Here is a 23,084-nt window from a genome sequence, read left to right on the forward strand (position 1 = left end):
CCGTTTTTTTTTGGGGCTCACAAACAAGCCCCCTGCATCACAGTGTAAATTATTCATATACTGCACTATGCTAATTCCAATTTACTGCATCTTAGCCCTAGCCTGGGTGCCATCTGTTTGTATACGTTCCACTGATTGCTGCTTTCTCGCTGAACAAACGGATGGCACTCAGGCTATCTTAGGCCCCCTTTACACTGAGTCTAGATTCACTGAATCGGGTTCATTTTTGACACGAATCGAATATTTTAATTCCTTAAGGACGGAGCCTGGTAACGAGAGATTTGCGTAAATACGAAGCCATCCGATTGTGATGAACTGACTGTAGTACATACCCCACGCCTGCTGGTGGCTGTTTACCGCTGCTACAGACAACTGAAAAAAACGTGAAAAAACTTAGAAGAAGACAGGAGGACACGGGTAAGCAGCCAGTATACAAGCTACAATTAGCAATGTTTAGCCTAACCGCATAGCCTACATTTAATCTGCACAGTAATACATTATGGTGGTTAATAAAATCGGTGGTCAGAGCAGACTATAGGTTATGCGTATATATATGAATTATATTTTGTATTGATAATAAAGAGTTTGGAACAGTGCAACATGAAATGTCTGTGAGTTGTTTAAATGCCTTTGCTTTATTGAGAGGCTGACCTTGAGCATTTTCCATGAGGCTTTGCTCCGACCTTTCTACATTAATTTCTGAACAAAAAAGCAAATTAAATCGCTGGCCAATTTATATTTGTGGTAATGAAAGGTATGCAATGTCTGAATAAAAAGAATTAGATCAAGATAGGAGGCTAAACAAAAACAGTAGGCTGGATTGATGAAAGTGAGTTTGAGACACACCATGAGTGAGATGTAGAAAGACAACAAGTGTTATATATATTGGTTGGAGGGATGTAGGACAATGTTGTCATCAGGTTGCGTGAATCTGTGCACACGAACACCAGCCCCTGTATCGATTTAAATCTTCTCACTTTCTTCTCCCAAATCGAATCGTTGCAGATACCGTGTGCGGATAGAGATTGTTCGTCTACATGATAGGGCTATCTGTATTAGTTTCAGCTCGGACGCAGACAAACTCAACTCTGTGTAAACTAGGCTTTAGCCCCACACGTGCCTAAATTATTTATTGGTCTCTTTATATTGTTATCTCTTATATATTGTTATCTTTTATTCTTATTTTTAATGTTTTGTTTATATGTTTTATGTCCTATGCAACAACCACACCAAGTTAATTTCCTGTATGTGAAAATATACCAATGATTCTGATTCTGATATTTTCCCACAGATTTTTGTCTGTGATACATTCTCAGACAGAATACAAATTCAACCTTATTTAGTGGGCCTTATTACAGAATGATTAGGCCCTTTTCTGTAAACACAACCACCACCTCCACCCCAAAACACTCACATTCAGTTATCCAAAGTTACATTGCAGAGGCAAGTATTAAGCATTGGCAAAAATGAGTGTGTGTGTGTGTGTGTGTGTGTGTGTGTGTGTGTGCGTGCGTGCATGCGTGTGTGTGGGTGTGTGTGTGTGTGTGTGATCAGCATTTTAAGTGGCCCTTCTGTGAACCACATGTGAAAGAGAACAGGTTAGAAGTTCTTTACTTTCTGTTGTCTCAGTGCACAGCGTCTGTGGAATAAAGTAAGTCATCACAGAACTTTCACACAACACCATGCATAACAATGGGCTGGACCCCACCCTTGTCCCTCGGCTGATGGATGTCTATTTATATACATCTCTGTTTCTTCCTGATTAATGAGTCGGTAGCACTGAGCACTTTAGCTACTGAGACCTGAGAACGAGTGCTTAGGCGAAGGTGTGAATACTCTCACACACTCCACCCAAGCACACTACCTCTACCTATGCCACAGGCCTGAGCAAGAGTTCCCTCTCGCACACGCACACTCACACACACACGCACACACACAAACACTTTTGTGCGAATCTGCAAAACCTAAGCATGCACTGACAAACACGTACCAGCAAACCCAAAACACAGACCACATCTACTTGTAATTCCACACTGTCAAACATTGCTTCAGTGACCTAAACCCCTCATATCTTCACATTATTCACCAACACAGCATGTCTGTACTGTCATGACTTTAGCATATTCATGTCATGACTTTAGCATATTCAAACCGAATAATCAAGTCAAGGCACATGCGGGAAAGGCGATGAGGTCATGTCATTTTTCATCTGTCTTGGCAGAGACCGTGTTTCCACTTGTGATTTCACATTGTGAAAGTGCTGTCCCAAACTCCTCCTGGTTACAGTTAGGCTGTGCTGCACGCTGTGCACTTCTTCTGACATTACTGAAACTTACATTGGCATTCACAGTTTACCACACACACAAACACATACACTTGAGCTTTCTCTCACAAACAACCACACACACACACACACACACACACACACACACACACACACACAAACACACACAAACTCCGACACCAGAATGCACACAAACCCCCTCCCAGCTGTGAACTGAACACACTGAAACGGCATAATATGTAACGGATTATATTCAGAGCATCACGGGCCTAGATACAGGGAAAGTATTCCACACCTGCTTGAAGAAAATCTCTTTCAGATATACACAAAAACAAAGAGACATTTAAAAAGAAAGCCATCCAGGTGTCCCCTGCTACTGTGGCCTATGTCAGGAAGCTAACATTATTTTAAATATAATGATTATGATCAGCCATGAACACACTGACATAAAAGGCAGGTGCTCTGGTAATCACTGGGTACTAAACACAAAGACAGACAACAAATACAAAAAAAAAAACACTTCAAATGACAGGAAACTGATTGTATTTATAGATCATATTTTCGGTCAAAAAGGCATAACAATTGCAAATAAAATCCCGGTTCATTTTGGTGAAAGATCTTCAGTATATGTCTCCTAATATATATTTTGTATTGTTATTATTTCTTATGTAAAGTAGTATTTATTGTTACACCAGGGTTCTAAATGTCGCTTTGGACAAAAGCGTCTGCTAAATGACTAAAAGTATGTAATATGCCCGGGGTCCCATGTTCTGTTTTGTGCGTTAAGATGGATGGACTTCAGTGGATGCTTTTAGAACTTTTCTGTCGTAACATGATATAAACAACCACTCCCTCTGCTGTTCAAAAATCATGTTACAGTTTTCAAACACGCAGTTAATGACATGAGTTTTAAGTGTGCAGGTGCACGTTCTGCTCCTCTAAGTGGGTTTTACATATGCATTCTTTCCCTGAAGTTTTCCTGAACATTTCCGTAAAGGGGTCATGTATGAATAGGAGCATCGATCGATATTCAGGGACATCTGTACCCTCAATTTCCCACCTAAAGACATTTGACGGGAAATGCATTTATGACTGTGTTGTGAATTAAAGCGGTCACATTGCAGGGATCAGCAAGTAAATCCATCTGCCCCACGATGGACTGTCCCTTGCCCCATCTTTTCCAGCATTACCGTGTCATGTGTGAGAAGGCGCAAGTTCCTGAATGTAGCTGCGTGTATGGATAGTGAAAATCACTTGCGGTGCCTGAAAGGATATCCCAGTAATTTACCATAAACTATGAGTGAAAGTGGCTCTTGACTGCACATAAAACACTGAAGTATTCGCGTGCTGAATACTATTGGTAGAGAGCGCGTGTTTGCTAAAGATTGTGCGTCTATTTCTCCAGTGGTCTCGTTTTGCCATGACAACCTCAAAGGAGCCAAGAAACACGTGATGCGGCCGCCTTTCACATCCCGGATCAGCGCTCCTATTGAAGTTTGTGTGAAAGTTTCGGTCCACTCCCGAAAGAACCGGACTGCGCCGGACTTGAGGCATTGAATACGAATGAATAGTACTTTTTCGTGTTATAACATATAATAAACTGAACAACTCTGCATCATCTTGTCAAATGGATATTTAAATTAAAGAAACACTTCTGATCCACCAGCAAATTGCAGTAAGTGTAAAAAATGTATCAATGCTGCGCGAAAGTTGTAGCCTAGATGAAATTCTAGCCCATATCATTGCTATAGAATTATTGTTTTCTGTTTGCTGTACTCGATGTCAACAACTTAGAAAATCAATAGGGGCTCATTTTATGCTTTATCTGAGCACTGTCCATCAATTCTGTGAGCGTTAAGTTACACTGTTTACGGTTTCCTACACGTTAATAATTCCTCCTAAGTTAATCAGAACCCCTGGCAAAGGTCAGTCGTTAAGGGGTGACCCTACGGACCCACACCCCCCATTATTATCTGTATTCAGGGAGGGGTTTGAGCTGCAAGAATAGACATCTTTGTGAAATGTATACAAATATAAACTTGGCAAGACAACTGCTCACTTGAAGGCACACGAAATGCCAGTCTTATTGACTCCCCACGACCCTCTCACCCATCCCCCAACTGCAGAAAAGATTTAGACTTGGTAAACAAGTTGTTTTGCAGCCGATTGTATGCCAGCAAAACTTTTTTTTAAGATTGTGTGATGTTAGTCTAAGACTGCACAGTGCACACTCACAGAATTTGATTAAATGTATCTGTTCAGTGACAAAAAAATTCTTCTGCCCATATTTGTCTCTCAGCCCGGTTTCACTCCAGTTTGAAGTTGTAGCGCCTCAACAATGTTTACCCTGTCTGAGCTGGCCTCTCTGAACGAGCGGCAGAGCAGCTACAAGCTGCTGAAGCCCTGGTGGGAGGTGTTCATGGATTACCTGGTGGTTCTCATGCTCATGGTTTCAGTGCTTGCCGGCACCCTGCTTCTCTCTCGAGACCGGGTGGTTTGCCTACCCATCCATCCCATCTCATCATCGATCAACCAGAGCCTGGCTTCTGAAGACCTCTCCCCTGAGGGTGCCCACATTACCCTAACCCCACCAGCCCCCACCCCCGAGCCCCTCTTCCCCTCTCACCTTTCCTCGTCTGGTGCCAAGAGTTCAGCCCGAGGTCGCCGCACCAACATGGACTACCAGCAATACATCTATGTCAGCCAGGTGTGCTATCATGAGGCACTGCCCTGGTTCTCCCGCTTCTCCCCATATGTGGCGCTGCTGCAGTCACTGATGCTGCTGGCCAGCGGCTGCTTTTGGTTCCACTTCCCACTCACCTCATCCCGCATTGAGCACTTCCTGACCATCCTGGCCAAGTGCTGCGAGTCACCCTGGACCTCCCGCGCACTCTCACACACCGCACGGCTAGACAGCGGCCAGTGTCGAGCCACAGAGGAGGAGAAGGAGGGGGAAAGGCTGCAGGTCCACCTGCCACACCCAGTCCATCCTGCCTCCCTTACCAGACAGTCCAGCCTAGACTCTGGTACAGACAGCCCCCTGCTGGTGAGGTCGGACAGTGCGTCCACCGCAGCCCCTCCCTCACCTTGCCCCTCCATGCTCTCACGCACCTCCTCGCTGTCTTCTCTGTCCTTCACCGAGACAGGCTCTCCCCAGCCACAGCTGTCCCGTGTCATCCCAGATGCGACGAGGCCGACAGCTAGTCTTGACCGCAGTGATGGGGAGCAGGCACGGGCGCTGTTTGAGAGAGTGAGGCGGTTCCGGGCCCACTGTGAGAGTTCTGACATTATCTACAAGGTCAGAGTAGAATCCAGCATTTTTCCAAACAGACTACATGGACTGACTTGGTATGATAACATTTTTCATGTGATTGCAAAATGTGGAAATCCTAGTGATGGTAATAGTACTGATTGGTGATTATCTGCAATGGTTTCCACATTTTGTATACTACTGCGTTATCACTTGATATATCTTATATATCTATATATAAATGAAAACACGTATGCATCAATGTTATGTCATACTCTTCCACTCAAAGGGAAACAAGACTGTTTGATGATACCTTATCACTGTAGTGGATGAGAATAAATCTGTAAATGTGTGCAGCCTTTAAAAGGGGTTTCCATGGTGTCTTTTCCACAGGTTTACTTGGCTCAAACAATATTCAAGGTCCTGAAGGTTGTTCTTATCGTGAGCTACACCACACCACTGCTGGGATCCATCTCTTTCAACCACATCTGCCAGCCCTTGACCCACGCCCTGACTGGCTACCAAGACTTCGAGTGCACTCACGCCCTGGCCTCTGTCCTACACAAGTTGCTGGTGGTCTACCTGTGCCTCGTGGGCCTTTTTGGCCTGCTAGGCCTGTACACTCTCAGCTGGATCTGGCACAAGTACGGCGGTGAACGCGGAAGGGCAAGCGGGAGGACTGTGTTCATATGTCTGTCCTCATGAGTGAGTGGTGTGATTGCTATCACAGATCTCCTCTGGATGGTGCTGGCCTAGTGTGCTTTTGTGAATGCACTAAACCATCTGTTTGTTTCGTGGTTCTAACTCTGTGGTGTATAATTTGCGTGGTTGGGCCTAACTGTCCTGGAAATGGGAAAGTGGCCTCCTAATCAGCTTTACTGGCTTTGTAGTTTATAGTGTGCTGTTTAAGGGGGTTTGGGAGAGACTTGTACCACCAACACGGCTCTCACAAACTTTTTTTGTTATGCTGTCAAGGAATGCATTAGCATGACTATTTTACCTGCTGTCAGAGCATAAAGGCAAGAGGCATGCCTTTATTGTATGCTTAAGCTGCCATAAAGGGATGTACTGCAATAGCCCATGAACTCTTAGGCTTCCAAGGCACTTATGGTTCTGCTATACAAACAATGCAATATTCTGTGTAGACCTATCCAGCCTGGTCAATTCTATTCTCTATTTATTTGTCTTTTATAAGGACATTTTATTCTCATCCAGTTGTGATACAGTATCTTGGCGTAAAGGAAAACAAATCAGGCTAGCTATCTGAGATAAGCTGGCATTAAGGCTAAACTTCCCATTCTCCTCTTTGTAAAGTTCTAACATCACTAATATCCTGATGAAATCTTTTTACCACCTTTACCAAGGGCCTCATAACCTTGTCCCAACTGTTGTGCTTATGCTCCAAAGGTCCTTGAGGAAGTATTCCTTTCAGTGCTTACATGAGACGGGTTCTATGCTGGATGTTCCAGACTTATGCAACGACCTGGCGTTCCTGCTTCACATGGCAGACCAGTATGACCCTTTACTGGCACACCGCCTCTCTGTCTTCCTGTCCCCAGTCAGTGAGACGCGGCTGTTGGAGGAGAATCTCGAGCGGCGCTGGGGAGTGGAGCGCCTACGCGGCATGACTACCTGTGACCCCCAGGGCCGCACACAGCTTCAGCTGGTGGCTCTATCCAGCCTGCCCCCTGCCCTCTTCACCCTCAGCCAGCTGGAGGTGCTAAAGCTGGAGCTCATCACTGATGCCAAGCTCTCTGCACAGATTTCCAACATGACATCCCTCAGGCAAGTAGATTCAGGCACCGTTCAACCAGGTCGATGCAGATATATACATCATATAACATACAATGTATAATAATGTAGAAGGTTATTCATTGTAATAACATGACTAAACTCCTATAACCTCAGTCCGCCTTATTCACTGTAATTTATTGTGGCTTTTAACCAATCTGTGAAACCACTGGCAAATTTCTACATCTGTTGACAAGACAACTATTTCGTTTTATTGCATTCAATGCTATTTAGTGCTGAGCTTGCCATTTTAAATTTGACTCACAGGGAGCTGCATCTGTATCACTGCACAGCTGCAGTGGAGCCCGGAGCTCTCCTGTGTCTGCAGGAGCGCCTGGAGGTCCTTCACCTCACCTTCATCCAGGCCACAGACATTCCCTGTTGGGTATACTCCCTTCGCGGACTACAGGAGTTGCACATGACTGGACACTTGGGCTGCGAGAGTGGAGTGGGTCGCGGCTGGGCGGTTGGGAACTTGCGCCAGCTCCGCCACCTCCGCATGCTTTCGCTCCGTGACTCATTGCAACGCATACCGGCAGAGTTGGGAGAGGTGGCGGGCAGTCTTATGCGTCTGGAAATCCACAATGAAGGCGCAAGGCTTCTGGTGCTCACAGGGCTGCGGCGGGTGGTGGGCCTTACTGAGCTGCAGCTTCAGGGCTGCCAGCTGGAACGCCTGCCCTCTGCACTTTTGGCCCTCACAGGCCTCCGTAGTCTCGACCTGCAGCACAACTGCCTGCGCACCCTGGAGGAGCTGCTGAGCCTCCAGCACCTGCGGCGTCTCTCCAGCTTGCGTCTGGCTCACAACCGTGTCCTGGCCCTGCCGTCCAGTGTCGGGGTTCTGCGACGTCTGGAGCTTCTGGACCTGGCCCACAATGAGCTGCAGAGCCTGCCCCCAGCTCTCTTCACCCTCCACAGGCTACGGCGACTCTACCTGGCAGGCAACCTGCTTGAAGTCCTTCCGGTAGAGGTGGGAGCACTGGCGCTGCTTCTGGAGCTTGATCTGAGCGGAAACAGGCTGGAGAGTCTCCCGGTGGAGCTCTGCACAAACTGCCTCGAGCTTCGCAACCTGAACGTGAGCTACAACTCCCTGGGCTCTCTCCCTCCAAACCTTGGCTCTCTAAGCCAGCTCTCACTGCTAGATCTGAGAGGGAACAGTCTGGAGCAGCTTCCTGCAGAACTGGGCTGCTGCACTGGGCTACGTGGGAGCGGCCTCCTGGTGGAGAACTGGCTGCTTCACTCACTACCTCGTCAGGTCCGGGACCTCCTGACACAGCCCCGCCCATCCTCCACCTCTTCTTCTGAGCCGCCCTCCCGCCCAGAGTCTGACAGCTTCCCCACTTTCTCCACTAGCCACTGGAGTTTTCTCTTGGCTGCTGAGTCCCGGATTTAAATACAATCAGTGGCTTCAGAAACATGTCTAAATTTGATTTGGTCATAGGCACTGAGAAGGGCTGAATAACAGCAAAGTTACGGCACAATTTACTTAATTTACTTAACGTGTTAGTTCTTGTTCTAGAACAGGGCAACACAACTTCATAAAGGTTGCCTACTGCTCTGAAAAAAATCTTTAAAATCAGAATTATTTTGTAAATCAGACTTATATAGGCGTAATCTAAAAAAAAATGTAACTAAATCTAAAAATTCACAGTGTTATTGCTACTAACACAGTTGATTGACACCCCTATGGATGATTTTTGTGGGAAATTTGTAAACCAATATTAATAATGCTTCTTGCTTGGCCATATACATTTTAAAATAAGATTTTAGAGCTTGTATAGTGCTTCATATGGTTTTGTTTTACTTGTGTCCCTGTCACTTTAATATCAATTCCAAAACTCAAAAGAACTACTCCTAATTATCTGGTAACATAAATGGTAAGGGGTAATTGTATGTCTTACATAGCAAAACGCCAAACAAAATGCACATGAAGGTTCACAAGCCAAGCAGATGTAATGACAAGAAGCATCTTCAAAAATGTATGTTTTCTAAAAGCAAAGTCATGCAGCCTTTTGTTTTAAGCAGCAACCCATGAGTGACCATTCGGTTTAGGGATCATGCCACTGAATAAAAACTTTCTGAAGCCTGATTATGCCTGTAAAGATATTCTTTGTGATATTTTCATTCTCTGTCGAAATATTAAACATAATAGCTAGAGACAACAAATAACCGATAGAGTCAATATTCTGTCTTGGATTATATGCGTTTATAGATGCTTTGAACTATCTGAAATCAGTGAAATGTAATTTACCTTAATATTAAAAAACAGATAGAGCAGAAAACAGTATACGTGAAGGCATGCATTCACTAAAGACCTCTTGAACAGTTCGGTTAAGACGAGCGTCTGGAACAACCAATAGCGTTTCTGTGTGTCATGGGGGCGGTACTTCCTGGAGGTGGTATAGGCCTACCGCTTGCACATGAGGCATTGATTCATTGAGTCAGTCTCGTTACGCAGTCTTGAGAAGTTTAAGGTCCCTGCAAGGTAAGAATTGTTGCTTATTAATTTACTCTCATTGTTCGATGTTGTTTGCATACCTACTGTTCACTGTTTAAATCGATATCAAGGACTTAAAGTGAAGTAGTAGTTATTAGCCAGCACACACTAGAAAATCGATCGCTGGTTAGCTCGTTGTGTAACATTAGTCTGCTAGCTACGTCTATGGTTAACTAGATGGCATAGTGTTGTTAATTCTCAGGTATCGAGGTGGCGGATTTATTCATTCTTAATTAATTCGTTCACTGACCTCGAGCTCAAATGCGTTTTTTATCGTTCACCCCCTTTGTGATTTTGAGATGAGATGAACTTTTGAAAACAGTCAGACATAGCTAATCACCCGTGTGGGTAACAAGGGACGTTGCAGCGTCCATTGTCCCCGTAACGTTAAATCCGAAAGGCCAGACACGCAAAAATGTACATTTATGGTTAACAAATTCGTCTTTCCCTCGAGAAGTTGGTACACGCAAGATTTATTTAGACTTGAAGTAACCGATTGAAATCAACACGAAATTTGTAGTAGTCGTGTATGGCTTAGAGCTCGTTCTGCTAACACGGTTAGCTTACTACGTAGCTTAGCTTGATTAGCCGTAGTTAGCATAGCTCACATTAACGCGGGGTGCGTGCAGTGAGGCTACATTAGGGCTGCGTTCAGCCTCTTCAAAACGATTATTCAACGAAACGATGGTGCATTGAGCACCCTGTCGTGTTATGCAAGAACAGCTTAGAGGGTTGTTGTTTTCCGAAACCAGCATGATTTAATCTGATGAGTATTCTTGTATTTGTAAAAGACTATAGTTGGATGCAATCTGCGCACTTTTTAATACAGCGGGGTTTATAAACACGTCGCTGCTGATAGGCTAACACTTATGGCACAGCCACTGAACGAGACAAAACGTACTTAAAACCCCGTTCCAGACCGTGTCAAGAAAACTCGTCGGTTTCGGTACGCACTGTTTTCAGATTGAACGTGCCCCAGGTGAGTGCCTGACGCTCCACCCACAAGACTCCTGCAAAACGGCATTTTAATATAGCAAAGTGCTTTACCTGGGTGAATATTTTGACCCTTAGCATTTAACTTGTTTGTTGACCAGAACAAGTTTGTCCAGTGTATGTGTACAGTTTAGTTAGGCTTAACTTAGGCCATGTGAGTGATTGAATTCTACAGAAATGCATACAGAATCCTGAGTGCCAACTTTTATTTTAAACCGTCCTTGTTCAAATAATCTACAGCTTCTTTACAGATATTTTGGCAATGTTTTTTTTTAAATACTTTTCATTTAACTATATGTACAACATACTGTATGAAGTATAAGTTTTAATGCTGCTCCCTTTTTTCTGATTGATGGTTTCCCAACAGGCATTACACAAATACTACTGATAACAGACACCAATAAACTTTTGGTATGACAATGAAGTCTATATTTTTTGGGGAAAAATTGTCTTACCAATTGTCCTCTCTCATCTGTGTTTGTAGCATGGCTGAGAATGATGTTGACAACGAGCTGCTCGACTATGAGGATGATGAGGAGCAGCAGGTCGCCCCAGAGGCCACTGCACCTGCTGGCAAGAAGGAGGTGAAGGGCTCCTACGTCTCCATCCACAGCTCTGGCTTCAGGGACTTTCTCCTCAAGCCTGAGCTGCTCCGGGCCATCGTGGACTGCGGTTTTGAGCATCCGTCTGAAGGTAAAAAAAAAAGCAGGAAGCAATCTGTAGTGGACCAACCTGGGAGTGCTTAGTGTCTGGGTGTATTCAGACTGTAGTTTCAATATTCATTAAATGTATTTATTTTTTCCTGCAAGAGACATTGATCAGTGGGATTGCACTTTGAGGTGGACTGGTGTTTTTTGTGGTGTTGTTTTTCTGGATACTCATTAAGCATTGACATTCTGTTCTCTTTCAGTTCAACACGAGTGTATCCCACAGGCCATTCTGGGTATGGATATTTTGTGCCAGGCCAAGTCTGGTATGGGAAAGACTGCCGTGTTTGTTCTTGCTACGCTACAGCAGATAGAGCCTGTTGATGGACAGGTGAGGAACACAATTGTTGTGCATGCCATTATTTAGTTTACTTATACTGTTTGTCATGGCTTGACCTCAAGCTTAATTGGTGGAGTTTCTGTTCTCATCTGGACCTTTCTCTTCCAGGTGTCGGTTCTTGTGATGTGCCACACACGTGAGCTGGCTTTCCAGATCAGCAAAGAGTATGAGCGTTTCTCCAAGTACATGTCCACTGTGAAGTGCGCTGTGTTCTTTGGTGGCCTCTCTATCAAGAAGGATGAGGAGGTTCTCAAGAAGAACTGTCCCCACATCGTGGTGGGCACGCCTGGCCGTACTCTTGCCCTCATTCGAAACAAGAACCTCAACCTGAAGAATGTCAAGCACTTTGTCCTAGATGAGTGCGACAAGATGTTGGAACAGCTTGGTAAGATGGATTTCCTACCCCTTCCCTGAGTATTTTCAAGAGTTACTTTATATTTGTAGCACAAATATGTAGGAGTAACTATTTGTGAGTTTTATGTGTAGAAAAAAACCTTGTATGAATGTAGCCATCTGCAATTTGAATTACTGCAAATGATGAGCTCTGAAATTAATGTGTTTTTAAAGGCGAGGGATTTAATATTTGTCCCACCCTTGTTGTGATCCCCCAACAGACATGAGGCGTGATGTGCAGGAGATTTTCCGGCTCACACCCCATGAGAAGCAGGTTATGATGTTCAGCGCCACACTCAGCAAGGAGATTAGACCAGTCTGCCGCAAGTTCATGCAGGATGTGAGTGATGTGGTGCTGAGCTGGGAAATTTCCCAAATTAGATTAGTGGATTTTGATGTATTTGTTAATAATGGATCATTGGATATTCAGCCACCTTTTTTGTATTTTTGTTTGTTGGTGGCATGTCTAATGGGTGTTCATCTCTTCTCAGCCCATGGAGGTGTTTGTGGATGATGAGACCAAGCTGACTCTGCACGGTCTGCAGCAGTACTATTGCAAGCTGAAGGACAGTGAGAAGAACCGCAAGCTCTTTGACCTCCTGGATGTGCTAGAGTTCAACCAGGTGTGAAGGATAACCTCTCCGCTAAATTTGTGGAAAAGCATGCATGAACTCCCTGTAAATTCAACTGCCATTTTGATTTTAAAAATGTTGGTTTAGAGGAATCGCCATCAGTGTGGCTTGAAATGTTTATATAGTTTTCTGCTGCACAGTTATTACACCCAGCATTTGCAGTAATTGGTTCTATTTTGCCGTTCCTTGTGGCATCTTGTTTTTCGATCTGTAGCTTTGTGAAAAGCTCGTGTTGTAATACCTGTCCATTCCTGCAGGTGGTGATCTTTGTGAAGTCTGTGCAGCGCTGCATGGCTCTCGCCCAGCTGCTAGTTGAACAGAACTTCCCTGCCATCGCCATCCACAGCAGCATGGTCCAGGCTGAGAGGTAAGTCAGCCCTCAACACACCCTAGCAATACTTAAGACCTCACATCTCTATCACCTTTGCAGAAGTGTTTCACGGTGGTAACAATTGACTCAATTGTCCCCAGGCTGTCACGGTACCAGCAGTTCAAGGACTTCCAGAGACGGATACTGGTGGCCACCAACCTTTTTGGTCGTGGGATGGATATTGAGAGAGTTAACATTGTCTTCAACTACGACATGCCAGAGGACTCTGATACTTATCTGCACAGGGTACGTCCTCTTGCATCCACCTTACGCATCATGCCTCCCTTAACGATGACATACTGTGGTGGCCTTTGGTTCTATTGAAGCTTAACCTTTCCTCGTTCCCCCAGGTGGCTCGTGCAGGCAGATTTGGCACGAAGGGCTTGGCTGTTACCTTTGTGTCTGATGAGACCGACGCCAAGACACTGAACGACGTGCAGGACCGCTTTGAAGTCAACGTTGCTGAGCTGCCAGATGAGATTGATATCTCCTCATACAGTACGTTTTGTTGTGTATATAATCAGAGTTCAGATCAGCTAATTCAAGTAAAATGACATGGCTCAACTGCATCTATGGATTCCTTCTAAATTGTTTCCAAATAATTTGCTCTCATTTGGAGTGTTGACTGTATTTTTACAAGATGCAAACTAAGTGAAAGCATTCAAGTCAATGCAGTATACTTCTGATGTAGTTTTTGATGGGACTGGCTATGCGTAATTCCCCAGATCAGTTATTCAAAGGTTTTTGCAGTAACACACATTGAGGGTAGCCTTCTGATCTAATATCTGTCCCTATCAGCCTGTTGTAGAATGTGTTTGTGACATGTGAGCTAGGCCATGCAGTAACCAGAGAATGTTTGTGGATGGATGGCCCTTTGAATCTCGTGTCAACACTGAAATGCAGGAATGTCCAGCTGTTCGCTCACCACATGTCCTGTCTTCCCCTTCTGTTGTCTTCTCTCTCTCTATATTTCTCTGCAGTTGACCAGTCCAGATGAGTCCTGATGCATGGTGGAAGTCCTCCCAGCTCTGCCGCGCCCTTGTTTTTGTTTTGTTTTTTTGTTTTTTAAATCAAGCTCATTTTGTTCCTACAATTTTAACTTTATTTGGTCTCTACTGCTTTTATTTTTTAAATGTGCCAATTGTGTTTTCTGTTGATGCAATTAAAAACTTTTTATACACCATAATGACTTGGCTCCCAGAGTGTTTCTGTGTTCTCCAGTGTTTTGTGTAAACCTATGTACCAACTTTTTTTCCAACCAGTTTTTATAGGTAATATTTTTTGGCATCTAAATCAAATTTATTTTGATGGTATTGTTAATTTCAAGCTCTTGTTTTGCGGTCCAATACAGATCACCTTTTAAAAATGTAAATAGCTTTTACAGCACTTTAAAAGGCACCAGTTAGCATTTCGAGTCAGCTTTATCTGTGCCAACTGTAGGTGTTTGAAGGGTTTTAGAATGCCTTGAGGAAGTTTACTTGCCAGTTATAGACCAACACCTCTGCCAAAATGCCTTACGGTTGCTTTGATTGGGTCTTATGTTGACTATTCCAAGTATAAATTTTGTATTTCTGTAGTTTTAGAGACTTCATCTTAAAATGATTTAATGTTGAGTTTGCTTCAAAAAATCTACAGTGTGCAATTTCACCATAAAAGTGAAGTTAAAAGCAACTTTCTTTATTCTATAATTTAAAAGCGGATGTGGACGGTATGACATTTGCATTTTAATGCAAAGTGGTAGGTTGTCTAAAGACCTGTGGCTTTTGGAAGCATGTTTGAGTGAACAATTAGTGCAAACTCGCATTTTCATTTGGAGCTTTTGCTGTGTCAGTGCTCACAGGGAAACATCACAGGGGGTTCAAGCCTTAAGAATCTTTTCACATTAACATTCCCCTTTGCCTTGAGCTCACATGTGCAGTGGATGTCAACAGGCACTAGATAAGTATGTGACATGTATGCTGATATGATTGACTGATATTTTATTATGTTACATAAAAAAAGGAACATTTGCATTGGAATGAACTGGTTATAGCCCTCACTAAATATAGAATCCTAAAGGGGAGTTGGAACTCCCTGAGCATAGTTGTCGTCATGCCCTCCCCCCCATCTATAGTCAAACAGGTGCTCTTGTCTTGTCACTCTACAAGTGCTGTTTTAAAATGAATTACACCGTGATTATCACCAAAGACAAAATGGGTATCCATGTGATACCAATGTCAAAGAAAACTGACATCAAAAAGCGTTTTAATTTTTATTTAAAAGCAGATGATTTGCAAAGACAAATGTTTAATCCTTGATTTCACTGAAATGTAAACCCAGTATTCTTGACAAGGACTTTTTTATTGATGTTCTACATCCGTAAATTGTCAGATTTAAGATTATTGGAGAAATGAAAACACAATGGATTTAGTAAAAAAATATTTTGGAATTCAACACAGGAAAAGAAACATCGTCGCAAAAACATAGATGGGTCTTAATTCTATTGAAATGTGTTTCTTTGCTCCCAGATATTCCACAATGCCACTCAATTTCCTTATTAAGAAATCTTACATTACAGACCCACATGATCAGAAAAATAACATATGGTAAAGGTTAAATATAGCTGCAATTTCTGTACTTTGAACATAATGGTTTGCTTCTTGATGCATCTGAACAATACTGTACATTGTAACACAGATATATTTAAATGAAAATGCTGCCTTTTTTTAATCCTTAATAAAGTCTGTGGTCAGAAATAAGGCAGGTAAGGTGCATGAACATCTCTCAGTCTCAGTTCTGTCCCACCAGAGCAGTATAACCCGAGTCTTCAAAAGGGCCGTGCTGCAGAAATGCTAATCTATTCATCTGGAAATTAACTTGGTGCTTCTCTTACTATACACCACACAGCTAACAGATTGATACCAGTGTGCAATGCAAACGCCTGCTAATGGCTAAAATCAAAGATACTCAAGTGGGGAGTGGGTGTATTGAGGTTGGAGATATCCCTATAGTGCCAGTCTCAACCATCACTTTGTTGTCTTAAGTTGTCTCCCATGGCTTTAATGAGGATGATGTCACAGTCGACATCTGTCTAACACTGCCAAATGGCAGACATGGAGACCACAAGAGGCACCGAGCAACTCAAACAAGGGTTTAGGTCTCTTGATTTTTTTGCATCAGTTGCTAGATTACAGGCCAGATCGAATCCAGAACAGTCCCACCCGCTAGTCACAAATTACATGTTTATGTCTGATGCTGGTGTTTTAAAATGTATTTTTACAGCAAACCAGAGGGTTGCTGGGTTCCTCACTACCCCCAAAACTCAGCATTGTAATTTGTTCAGCTACCAAGTTGACGTTGGTGCCAAGATTCATGAGATGGTCCCTTGGATCTTGGCAAAAGTCTCTCTAGACCAACTGCACCATTGTTGAGGTGCAAAGGGATGGAGTTGTGTATGAAGGTATTGAAGGTGAAGGTATCTTCCAGCTTTGGAGCTGGCCTCGGACCAACCAGTCCAAGAGAAGAGAAGGTTCAATCCAGTTGGCCCACATCCTAACCTCCTCCTCTTTCCTCTCGAGGAAACACTAGAAGGCCACTGGTCCAAGAATGCTCTACGCTTCTTGACAGTAAACTGTTTCCCAAGCAGAGGCTCATCATCTGTTTAAAAAAGGCTTGTCATTTCATCTGTCAAAAAAATAAATAGCCTGGCATAAATAAGAGGCAAAATAGAGACTGCTTTTTTGAAAACAAAAGGGGGACGCCTCCTCATCCATCTTGGTTTCCCCTTCGCTGTCTAAGTTCGCTGTCTCCGTCCATGTTTGAAGTCCCTAGTCTCCCCTAGGAGACAAGTCTCACACATCCCACACATCTCTTCTTTTCCCCACACTGGATGAAAATACTCTTTGCCGTCGAAGGGTTTACCGCCTGCTCACATTTAGCATGAGAAGCGAACCCCATTCTTTCACTCCACCAGCTCACTGGGCATCTTGTGGCAGCTGCTTGCAAGTCCTCTGAGATTCTGGATTTTCGCCACTTCTTGCTGCCAAGTTGCAACATTCCCTCTCCATGTCACTTCAGTCACAGAGCGCATTGCCACTGTTCTTTTTTCAGGGAGACAAAATGGCGGCTCGTAGAATCCACGGCTAGCTATTTACACGCGGGGCTCTCGTGGTGATCCCTATCGAACCGTGTTGGACACGGGTGTCTATTCTAAGGCCAGCACTAATCCACTATATCCGAGCAAAAGGGAGGATCAGACATGAAACTTAAAAAAAAAAAAAAAAACATAAAACTCTCCCTTTCCTCCTGTGGATTTGACACTCTTAGGAGTGGAGGTCGTCTGAGCCTCTGGCTAGCATCTACTTGGGAAGTACACTTGGAACCGCTACTCTATCAGGGTGTAGGGAGGTTGGCTGGGTAAGGAAGGGGCGATAGAGAGAGAGAGAAGGGTTTAAAAAAAAGTGAAGGTGCAGGACTAGTCGATGAACTTGTGTGTGTCACCGTAGAGCCAGCGCTGGGGTGGGAGGGCGGCCTCGTTGAGGTGGCTGCACTCGTCGCTGCACTTGCAGGACTGCACGAACATGACGGCCCGCTCAAAGCGGTCGCCGTCCGGGCAGGAGAAGCGCACAGAGGCAGTGCGTGAGCGACGTGGCGAGCAGCAGCGCCCATCCAGACACACTCCGCAGTAGTTGGGCCGGTAGAGACGGACGCTCCGGCAGCCAGCGTAGTGCAGGCGCAGGGGCTCTGGGGCCTTCTGGGTGCGTGAGCACTTACGCCCTTTCTGTTGAGAGATGGAGAGGGCTTAAGAGGCATGTCTGTTTGCCTGACTACTGTTAAAAACATCTGAAGTGCAACAATCATCTTTAACTCCTATTAATTAAGATGGGAACATTTGGTATTGAATTTCTGAACAACAAAGACCTCAGCAGACATGTAAGGACTACTTAGCTTTGAAATGCAACGGCATTCAGTGGATTAAACCATTGTTTTTGGCTTTGATACGTAGATTCCCACTACAGTATGATTACATTCATAAAATGGGAACTAATTTAAGCTCAAATTGACATAGAGGTATGGCATGAAAGCCCAAAACCAAATCCTCAAAGGCTTCTAATCCCTACATTACAACCAGCCCAGCTCGAAAGGCCCTAACACACACTGTGAAACAGGTGCATCAACACAGAGCATAACTGGATTGTTACTTTGCTTATATGGAGCAGCAGGTGGTACACTCACAGCTGTACAGCTATTAAATAACTAGGAGAGACACTTAGCATCACATCAGACACATCAGCACTGCTACTCAGTACACACTGACAGAAATGAAAAGGACTGAGCTGTTCCCCAGCATCCGCAACGTCCGGCTGTTATGTTCTCAGAGCGTCTTTTGCAAACCTTGAACTGCATGACCCATCAGCTCCCACAGTGACAACTGCTAATAGAATGGGCCTCAGCCAGAAGGACAGTGAACTGGAGAGAGGCTAGCTCTGAATTCTGAGATATTAATAATACCAATGTAAAACCCCCAGTGGGTCACCTTTAGGCCTATCTGCATCGACCCACAATTCCTGCCTCATTAGGAGTGTCTGGTTTTCCCGGCCAAGCAGATTCCAGACAGAGCAGGCAAGGGTGTTGCTTTTTGGCCTTTCCAAAAGACATGCTAATTCCGTCCGCTCTCAGTCCCTTCACTTCCACTTCAGTTTCAAGGAGTTTGTTGACACTAGCAGAGATACAAGCGCTACAGTGCCAACTCTGTCTCCAGCAGTCTTCACTATAAGGATTCTCTCTCTCTTTATTGGTCCCCCCCCTCCTCTCGACTTCTGACAACACTGTCACAGATCATTGATGGCATGAATGGGTGGGGCTCTACATTTGAAAACAGTCTGTCTGCAAAAATAAACAAACACACACACACACACACACACACACACACACACACACACACACACGCATAAGCACATGTCACTACCTTGATGGGGACGGACATGGAGCTGCATGGTCGGATGTTGCACAGGCGGGTCTCCTTCACCAGCTTGCACTGGGCATTGTTGTTGGTGACCCGAGAGGAGACGCCCATCCCACAGCTGCGAGAGCACTGGGACCAGCTCGTCGTTTGGACTACACACTGCTTCCCCTCCTGCTTCCAAGCTAGAATAACGAAGAAGAAAGAGTGATGGAGTGAGCGGTTGAGAGAGGAAGATAATATGTGGGCAATTGAGTGACACCAGGAACGTGCCCACAAGAAAGACAGGGACAGAGAGAGAGAGAGATAGAGAGAGAGAAAGAGAGAGAGAGAGGGCAAGCATAAGATAGGCTAAGCGCAGGGAGCCCATTAGTAAGTAAGCAAGTAAGCACACAGGCACCATTCACAGAACTGGCAACAGTGACGCATAGAGTGGGTGATTGCAGTGTGGAGAAAATAGGTGGTCGACAGAAGTATGTGCTGTGTGAGAGCAGTGACTGTATGTGAGCATGTGTGTGTGTGTGTGTGTGTGTGTGTGTGTGTGAAGGAGAGGGAGAGAGAGGGAGAGAGAGGGAAAGGGAGAGTGTGAGGGAGTGAGTGTTGCTGGTGCCTAAGGATTCAGTGGAAACCACTCTGTGTACGGCTAAAACACTGTCACACAGAAAGAGAAGCGTGGCGGATGGGAAACGACTCAAGCTCACAGTGGGGTCAATTGTGCCTTCTGCTCGAGCACAAACAGCCACACTCTGGAGAGGAAAAGAAACAGGCGGCAGACTGAAGCAACAGGGCGTCAACACCCACCCCCCTCCACCGACCACGCTAATCCATTCAACCCCCTCTCCTTCTTACCGGCCAGGTGCTTGTGACTGCGTGGTTTGTCCCACTTCTTTCCCTCTTCCACCAGCTCGTTGCTCAGCGTGTCCTTGGCCTTGAGTGGGAAGCGCTTGTAGTAGTGCTTGGGGTAGGGCTCCGGGTAAGACTTTGGGTAGGGCTGGATGTGTGGGTAGAGATAAGGGGGCGGCTGAGGCTTCCTGAACACCGGCGGCAGCACCGAGGAACCCTTGTGGCAGTCCAGGCTCAGGCAGCACTGCCCAGGCACCTTGACGAGGCGTGGAGCAGGGCACGAGGGGGAGGCCAGGGGCAGGTGAGTGGGGCAGAGGGGCACGCAGCCCACGGCTCCGTCCACACAAGTACACTGGTGCTTGCATCCAGCACGGAAGTTCTCCCCGTTCTGGTACATCCGTCCGTTGTACTCACACGATCGGCCCTCCAGTTTAGCTGAAAATAAAATGAGTGGGGAATCAGATGTGTTTCTCCTACTGATAAAAATATAATATCTTTTCAAAATGTCTCACAAGCAGTAATATAAGATATTCACTAAGACGCTAACGGACTATATACCACTTGTGGCTTTGATCAGCAGCGTTTGCAACATTAAAAACCTCTGGTGCTAAAGTGAAAGCCAAGATGACTGAAATACTGCTAAATGTAAAAAAAAAAACTACAAAAAAAGCAGAATTGAAGAAATGAAATGGGGATAAAAAGCCCAGTAAAAAGGTTTAAGTACATGAAAGAGAGAAACATCTTATCCCTCATTTTATGAAGGAGCCTCTCTTCTTGACACGGAGAGGAATTTTGTCTTGTTTACAATGTTGCTCTGCTTCAATCCCTCTGTGGGACTCTCTCCCAAACCCCATACCTCCTCAAAAAAGCTCCACTACATCAATCCACATAGGCCTCTTTATATAGAAACGGCCTCACCTCCATAAATATAGCCCTGTTTGTGTGTGTGTGTGTGTGTGTGTGTGTGTGTGTGTGTGAGTGTGTGAGTGTGTGTGTGTGTGTGTGTTTGAGGGTGTGTGTGTTTGTGTGTGTGTGTGTGTGTGTGTGTGTGTGTGTGTGTGTGCCTGTGAGTGTATGTGCGTGTGGATGAGAGACTCACACTGAGCCAGTTATATTAGGACTGAACCTGGCACTAAGTGAAGGCCCATGAGGGCACTTGCAAGGATTCTGCCTGTTGCCGTTCTCAAAGCCCCAGCAAAATAAATCCTATCCTGTCCTCGTCTTGTACTCAGCTCACCCCTGCAGATGCCATGGGTGCTGCCCACATCATTGCCGTAGTTACACTCCAGGCCCTTGTGATGGTCGCAGGGTTGCATGGCGTGGCAGTCCTGGTTCAGCTGGGCAGCACACACCTTGCAGCAGCCACAGCCGTCTGGCACCATGCTCACCCCTGGCGGGCATGAGGGGCGTCCTGCTGGACACTCACACATAGCAGGGCATCCGCCGCGAACCTGGAGGGGCACAGGGACAAGACAGAGAGGGTTTATACTGGAGGTATAAAACATAATCAAAGGTAGGAGACACAGTAAACCTCCTTTAAATCTATTGAGATAATATCCCATCTTTGATGCCCCATTTCACAATGGAAGGTTTTGCAAATCCCATCTGTCATAAATAGTATTATTTCTTTCCCACATAGAAGTCTGCTTTTTAAGTTTAAAGTATAAAGCTAGGGAGTTGGGGAGCCAAGCTTGAGTTACCCTGCCAACTCTAGGAGTGATCCATATTCTCCAGAAATGTGAGCTGAAACGCCATCCTCATTAACACAGCGACTCAAAGTCTGATTCATTCAACAGATATCCATTCAAACAAATAGGAGGGTGGTCAGGCTTACATATTTTCACAAAGTCTAGCTTTCACAGGAGAGAGAACCGCTGCTGGCTAGTCCTTAAAACCACCTTTGTGAAGTACTGCGTGAGCGCCCCCTCCCAGCTTGCAAGTTTTTTCAAAACCTCTGGGTGAGCTTTTTGCATCTGAGACATGAGAGAGGATGAAAGACAAAAATCAGTGGATCCCCAAAGCTCCTCCCCGCCCGTTTCAGATGGCGCTAAGATCACAGGATGTCGGCAAGCCGCCACAGTTGGATCATCCCGCTACTGCAAAGCCAGTTCGAGGGAGATTTGAGGGGTCTAAATTGTTTCCGCGCAGCACGCTCTGTCTATTTTAAGAGCTGAATGTCACTTTTCAACATTGTAATCATTAGGTCGTTAAAAGGATAGGCCAGTGGCTGGTAAGACATTCAACATTCAAAAGTCCAAAACCTTTTGCGCATCTAAATATCAATAAGTGATATCCTTTGATCTTATAGGTGCGGAATTCAAAATACTTCAACAAGTTTTACCAAACCACCTAATCAACTGCACATTCTGGAAACTGCAAATAGCTGATGCAAATGTAAGCATAGTTTAAAGAATAAAAACTCAATGCGTCACCATTTGTTATCGCAGGTGCACATGAAAAGGAGCGACAGAAGACGATGGGAACTGATTTGCTATTAAAGTAAACATGAGTCTGTTTCTGGAGGGCTATGAGCAACGACAGCCACTGCATTTACAAAAGAGTTTCTATTTACAGTCAGTAAATCGGAGAATTGGCAAAACATTTGTAGACAGAATTTACACACCGTGGCAAAGATCGCCATAGTGAACGCAAGAAGGCACACAGACGTCCTCATTCTGCCAGCGAATATGTAGGCCAAATGTCTCAAGCCGTTTCTTCAGAGAAAGCAAAAATGATGAAAGAAGTAATACAAATAAAATAGTTGTAATCCCTGGAGGTAAAATAATCCACAAATCCAGTAGGACTAGAAATGGAAAAACGTTGCCCAGTAGCTTCAGGTGTAGCAGCTCACAGAACGTTGCACAACTCAATACTTGAAACTTCACAGATTTAAATTCTGACCTCTGCTATATATTGTGATCATGTCTTTTACTGCAGCTCCGCCTACCTAGAATCGTCTGGCCAATTAAGATGCGGGCGTGCAGCCAGGGCATTCCAAAGGGGGTGGGGAAGGGCGGGCGTTGGATGTCCAAAACGGCTAGCAGGG

At 44.9% G+C, this 23,084-nt stretch overlaps 3 protein-coding genes across 4 annotated transcripts; 2 read left to right on the plus strand and 1 right to left on the minus strand.

The window, feature by feature from the left end:
- Positions 1 to 4,622: 4,622 nt before the first annotated feature.
- On the plus strand, positions 4,623 to 8,715 carry LOC308379996 (volume-regulated anion channel subunit LRRC8D; the record flags this gene model as incomplete). Its single annotated transcript, XM_080857274.1, has 4 exons — positions 4,623 to 5,582; positions 5,928 to 6,178; positions 6,942 to 7,323; positions 7,597 to 8,715. 4 exons carry the CDS (start codon positions 4,623 to 4,625, stop codon positions 8,713 to 8,715), a joined length of 2,712 nt encoding a protein of 903 aa, XP_080713400.1.
- A 1,016-nt stretch (positions 8,716 to 9,731) lies between these two features.
- Positions 9,732 to 14,440, plus strand: ddx39ab (DEAD (Asp-Glu-Ala-Asp) box polypeptide 39Ab). Its single transcript, XM_080856944.1, has 10 exons — positions 9,732 to 9,807; positions 11,297 to 11,505; positions 11,723 to 11,850; positions 11,968 to 12,244; positions 12,474 to 12,592; positions 12,744 to 12,875; positions 13,142 to 13,251; positions 13,356 to 13,500; positions 13,605 to 13,752; positions 14,235 to 14,440. Exons 2-10 carry the CDS (start codon positions 11,298 to 11,300, stop codon positions 14,249 to 14,251), a joined length of 1,284 nt encoding a protein of 427 aa, XP_080713070.1. The 5' UTR covers positions 9,732 to 9,807; position 11,297; the 3' UTR covers positions 14,252 to 14,440.
- A 1,082-nt stretch (positions 14,441 to 15,522) lies between these two features.
- On the minus strand, positions 15,523 to 22,876 carry LOC308379398 (CCN family member 1). Of its 2 annotated transcripts, none has more exons than XM_080856521.1 (5): positions 22,662 to 22,876; positions 21,276 to 21,489; positions 20,045 to 20,473; positions 19,202 to 19,380; positions 15,523 to 18,013 (listed from the first exon to the last, which is right to left on the minus strand). In XM_080856521.1, the coding sequence occupies exons 1-5, from the start codon at positions 22,710 to 22,712 to the stop codon at positions 17,708 to 17,710; spliced, it is 1,179 nt and encodes a 392-aa protein (XP_080712647.1). In that variant the 5' UTR covers positions 22,713 to 22,876; the 3' UTR covers positions 15,523 to 17,707. The 2 variants fall into 2 exon arrangements, with proteins under 2 accessions (XP_080712647.1, XP_080712648.1); XM_080856522.1 differs by lacking the exon at positions 22,662 to 22,876 and adding an exon at positions 21,873 to 21,985.
- Positions 22,877 to 23,084: the final 208 nt, after the last annotated feature.

Source organism: Sprattus sprattus (assembly GCF_963457725.1).
Source record: "Sprattus sprattus genome assembly, chromosome: 18".
NCBI lineage: Eukaryota > Metazoa > Chordata > Actinopteri > Clupeiformes > Clupeidae > Sprattus > Sprattus sprattus.

Excerpts from the sequence above, each read along its gene's own strand:
- ddx39ab (XM_080856944.1), top strand. The coding sequence starts at position 11,298 with ATGGCTGAGAATGATGTTGACAACGAGCTGCTCGACTATGAGGATGAT. Across the intron at positions 11,506-11,722 it reads TTTTGAGCATCCGTCTGAAG|TTCAACACGAGTGTATCCCA; the intron begins GTAAAAAAAAAA and ends GTTCTCTTTCAG. Across the intron at positions 13,501-13,604 it reads CTGATACTTATCTGCACAGG|GTGGCTCGTGCAGGCAGATT; the intron begins GTACGTCCTCTT and ends TCGTTCCCCCAG.
- LOC308379398 (XM_080856521.1), bottom strand. The coding sequence starts at position 22,712 with ATGAGGACGTCTGTGTGCCTTCTTGCGTTCACTATGGCGATCTTTGCC. Across the intron at positions 21,490-22,661 it reads CTATGGCGATCTTTGCCACG|GTTCGCGGCGGATGCCCTGC; the intron begins GTGTGTAAATTC and ends GTGCCCCTCCAG. Across the intron at positions 19,381-20,044 it reads CAGTCACAAGCACCTGGCCG|CTTGGAAGCAGGAGGGGAAG; the intron begins GTAAGAAGGAGA and ends TCGTTATTCTAG.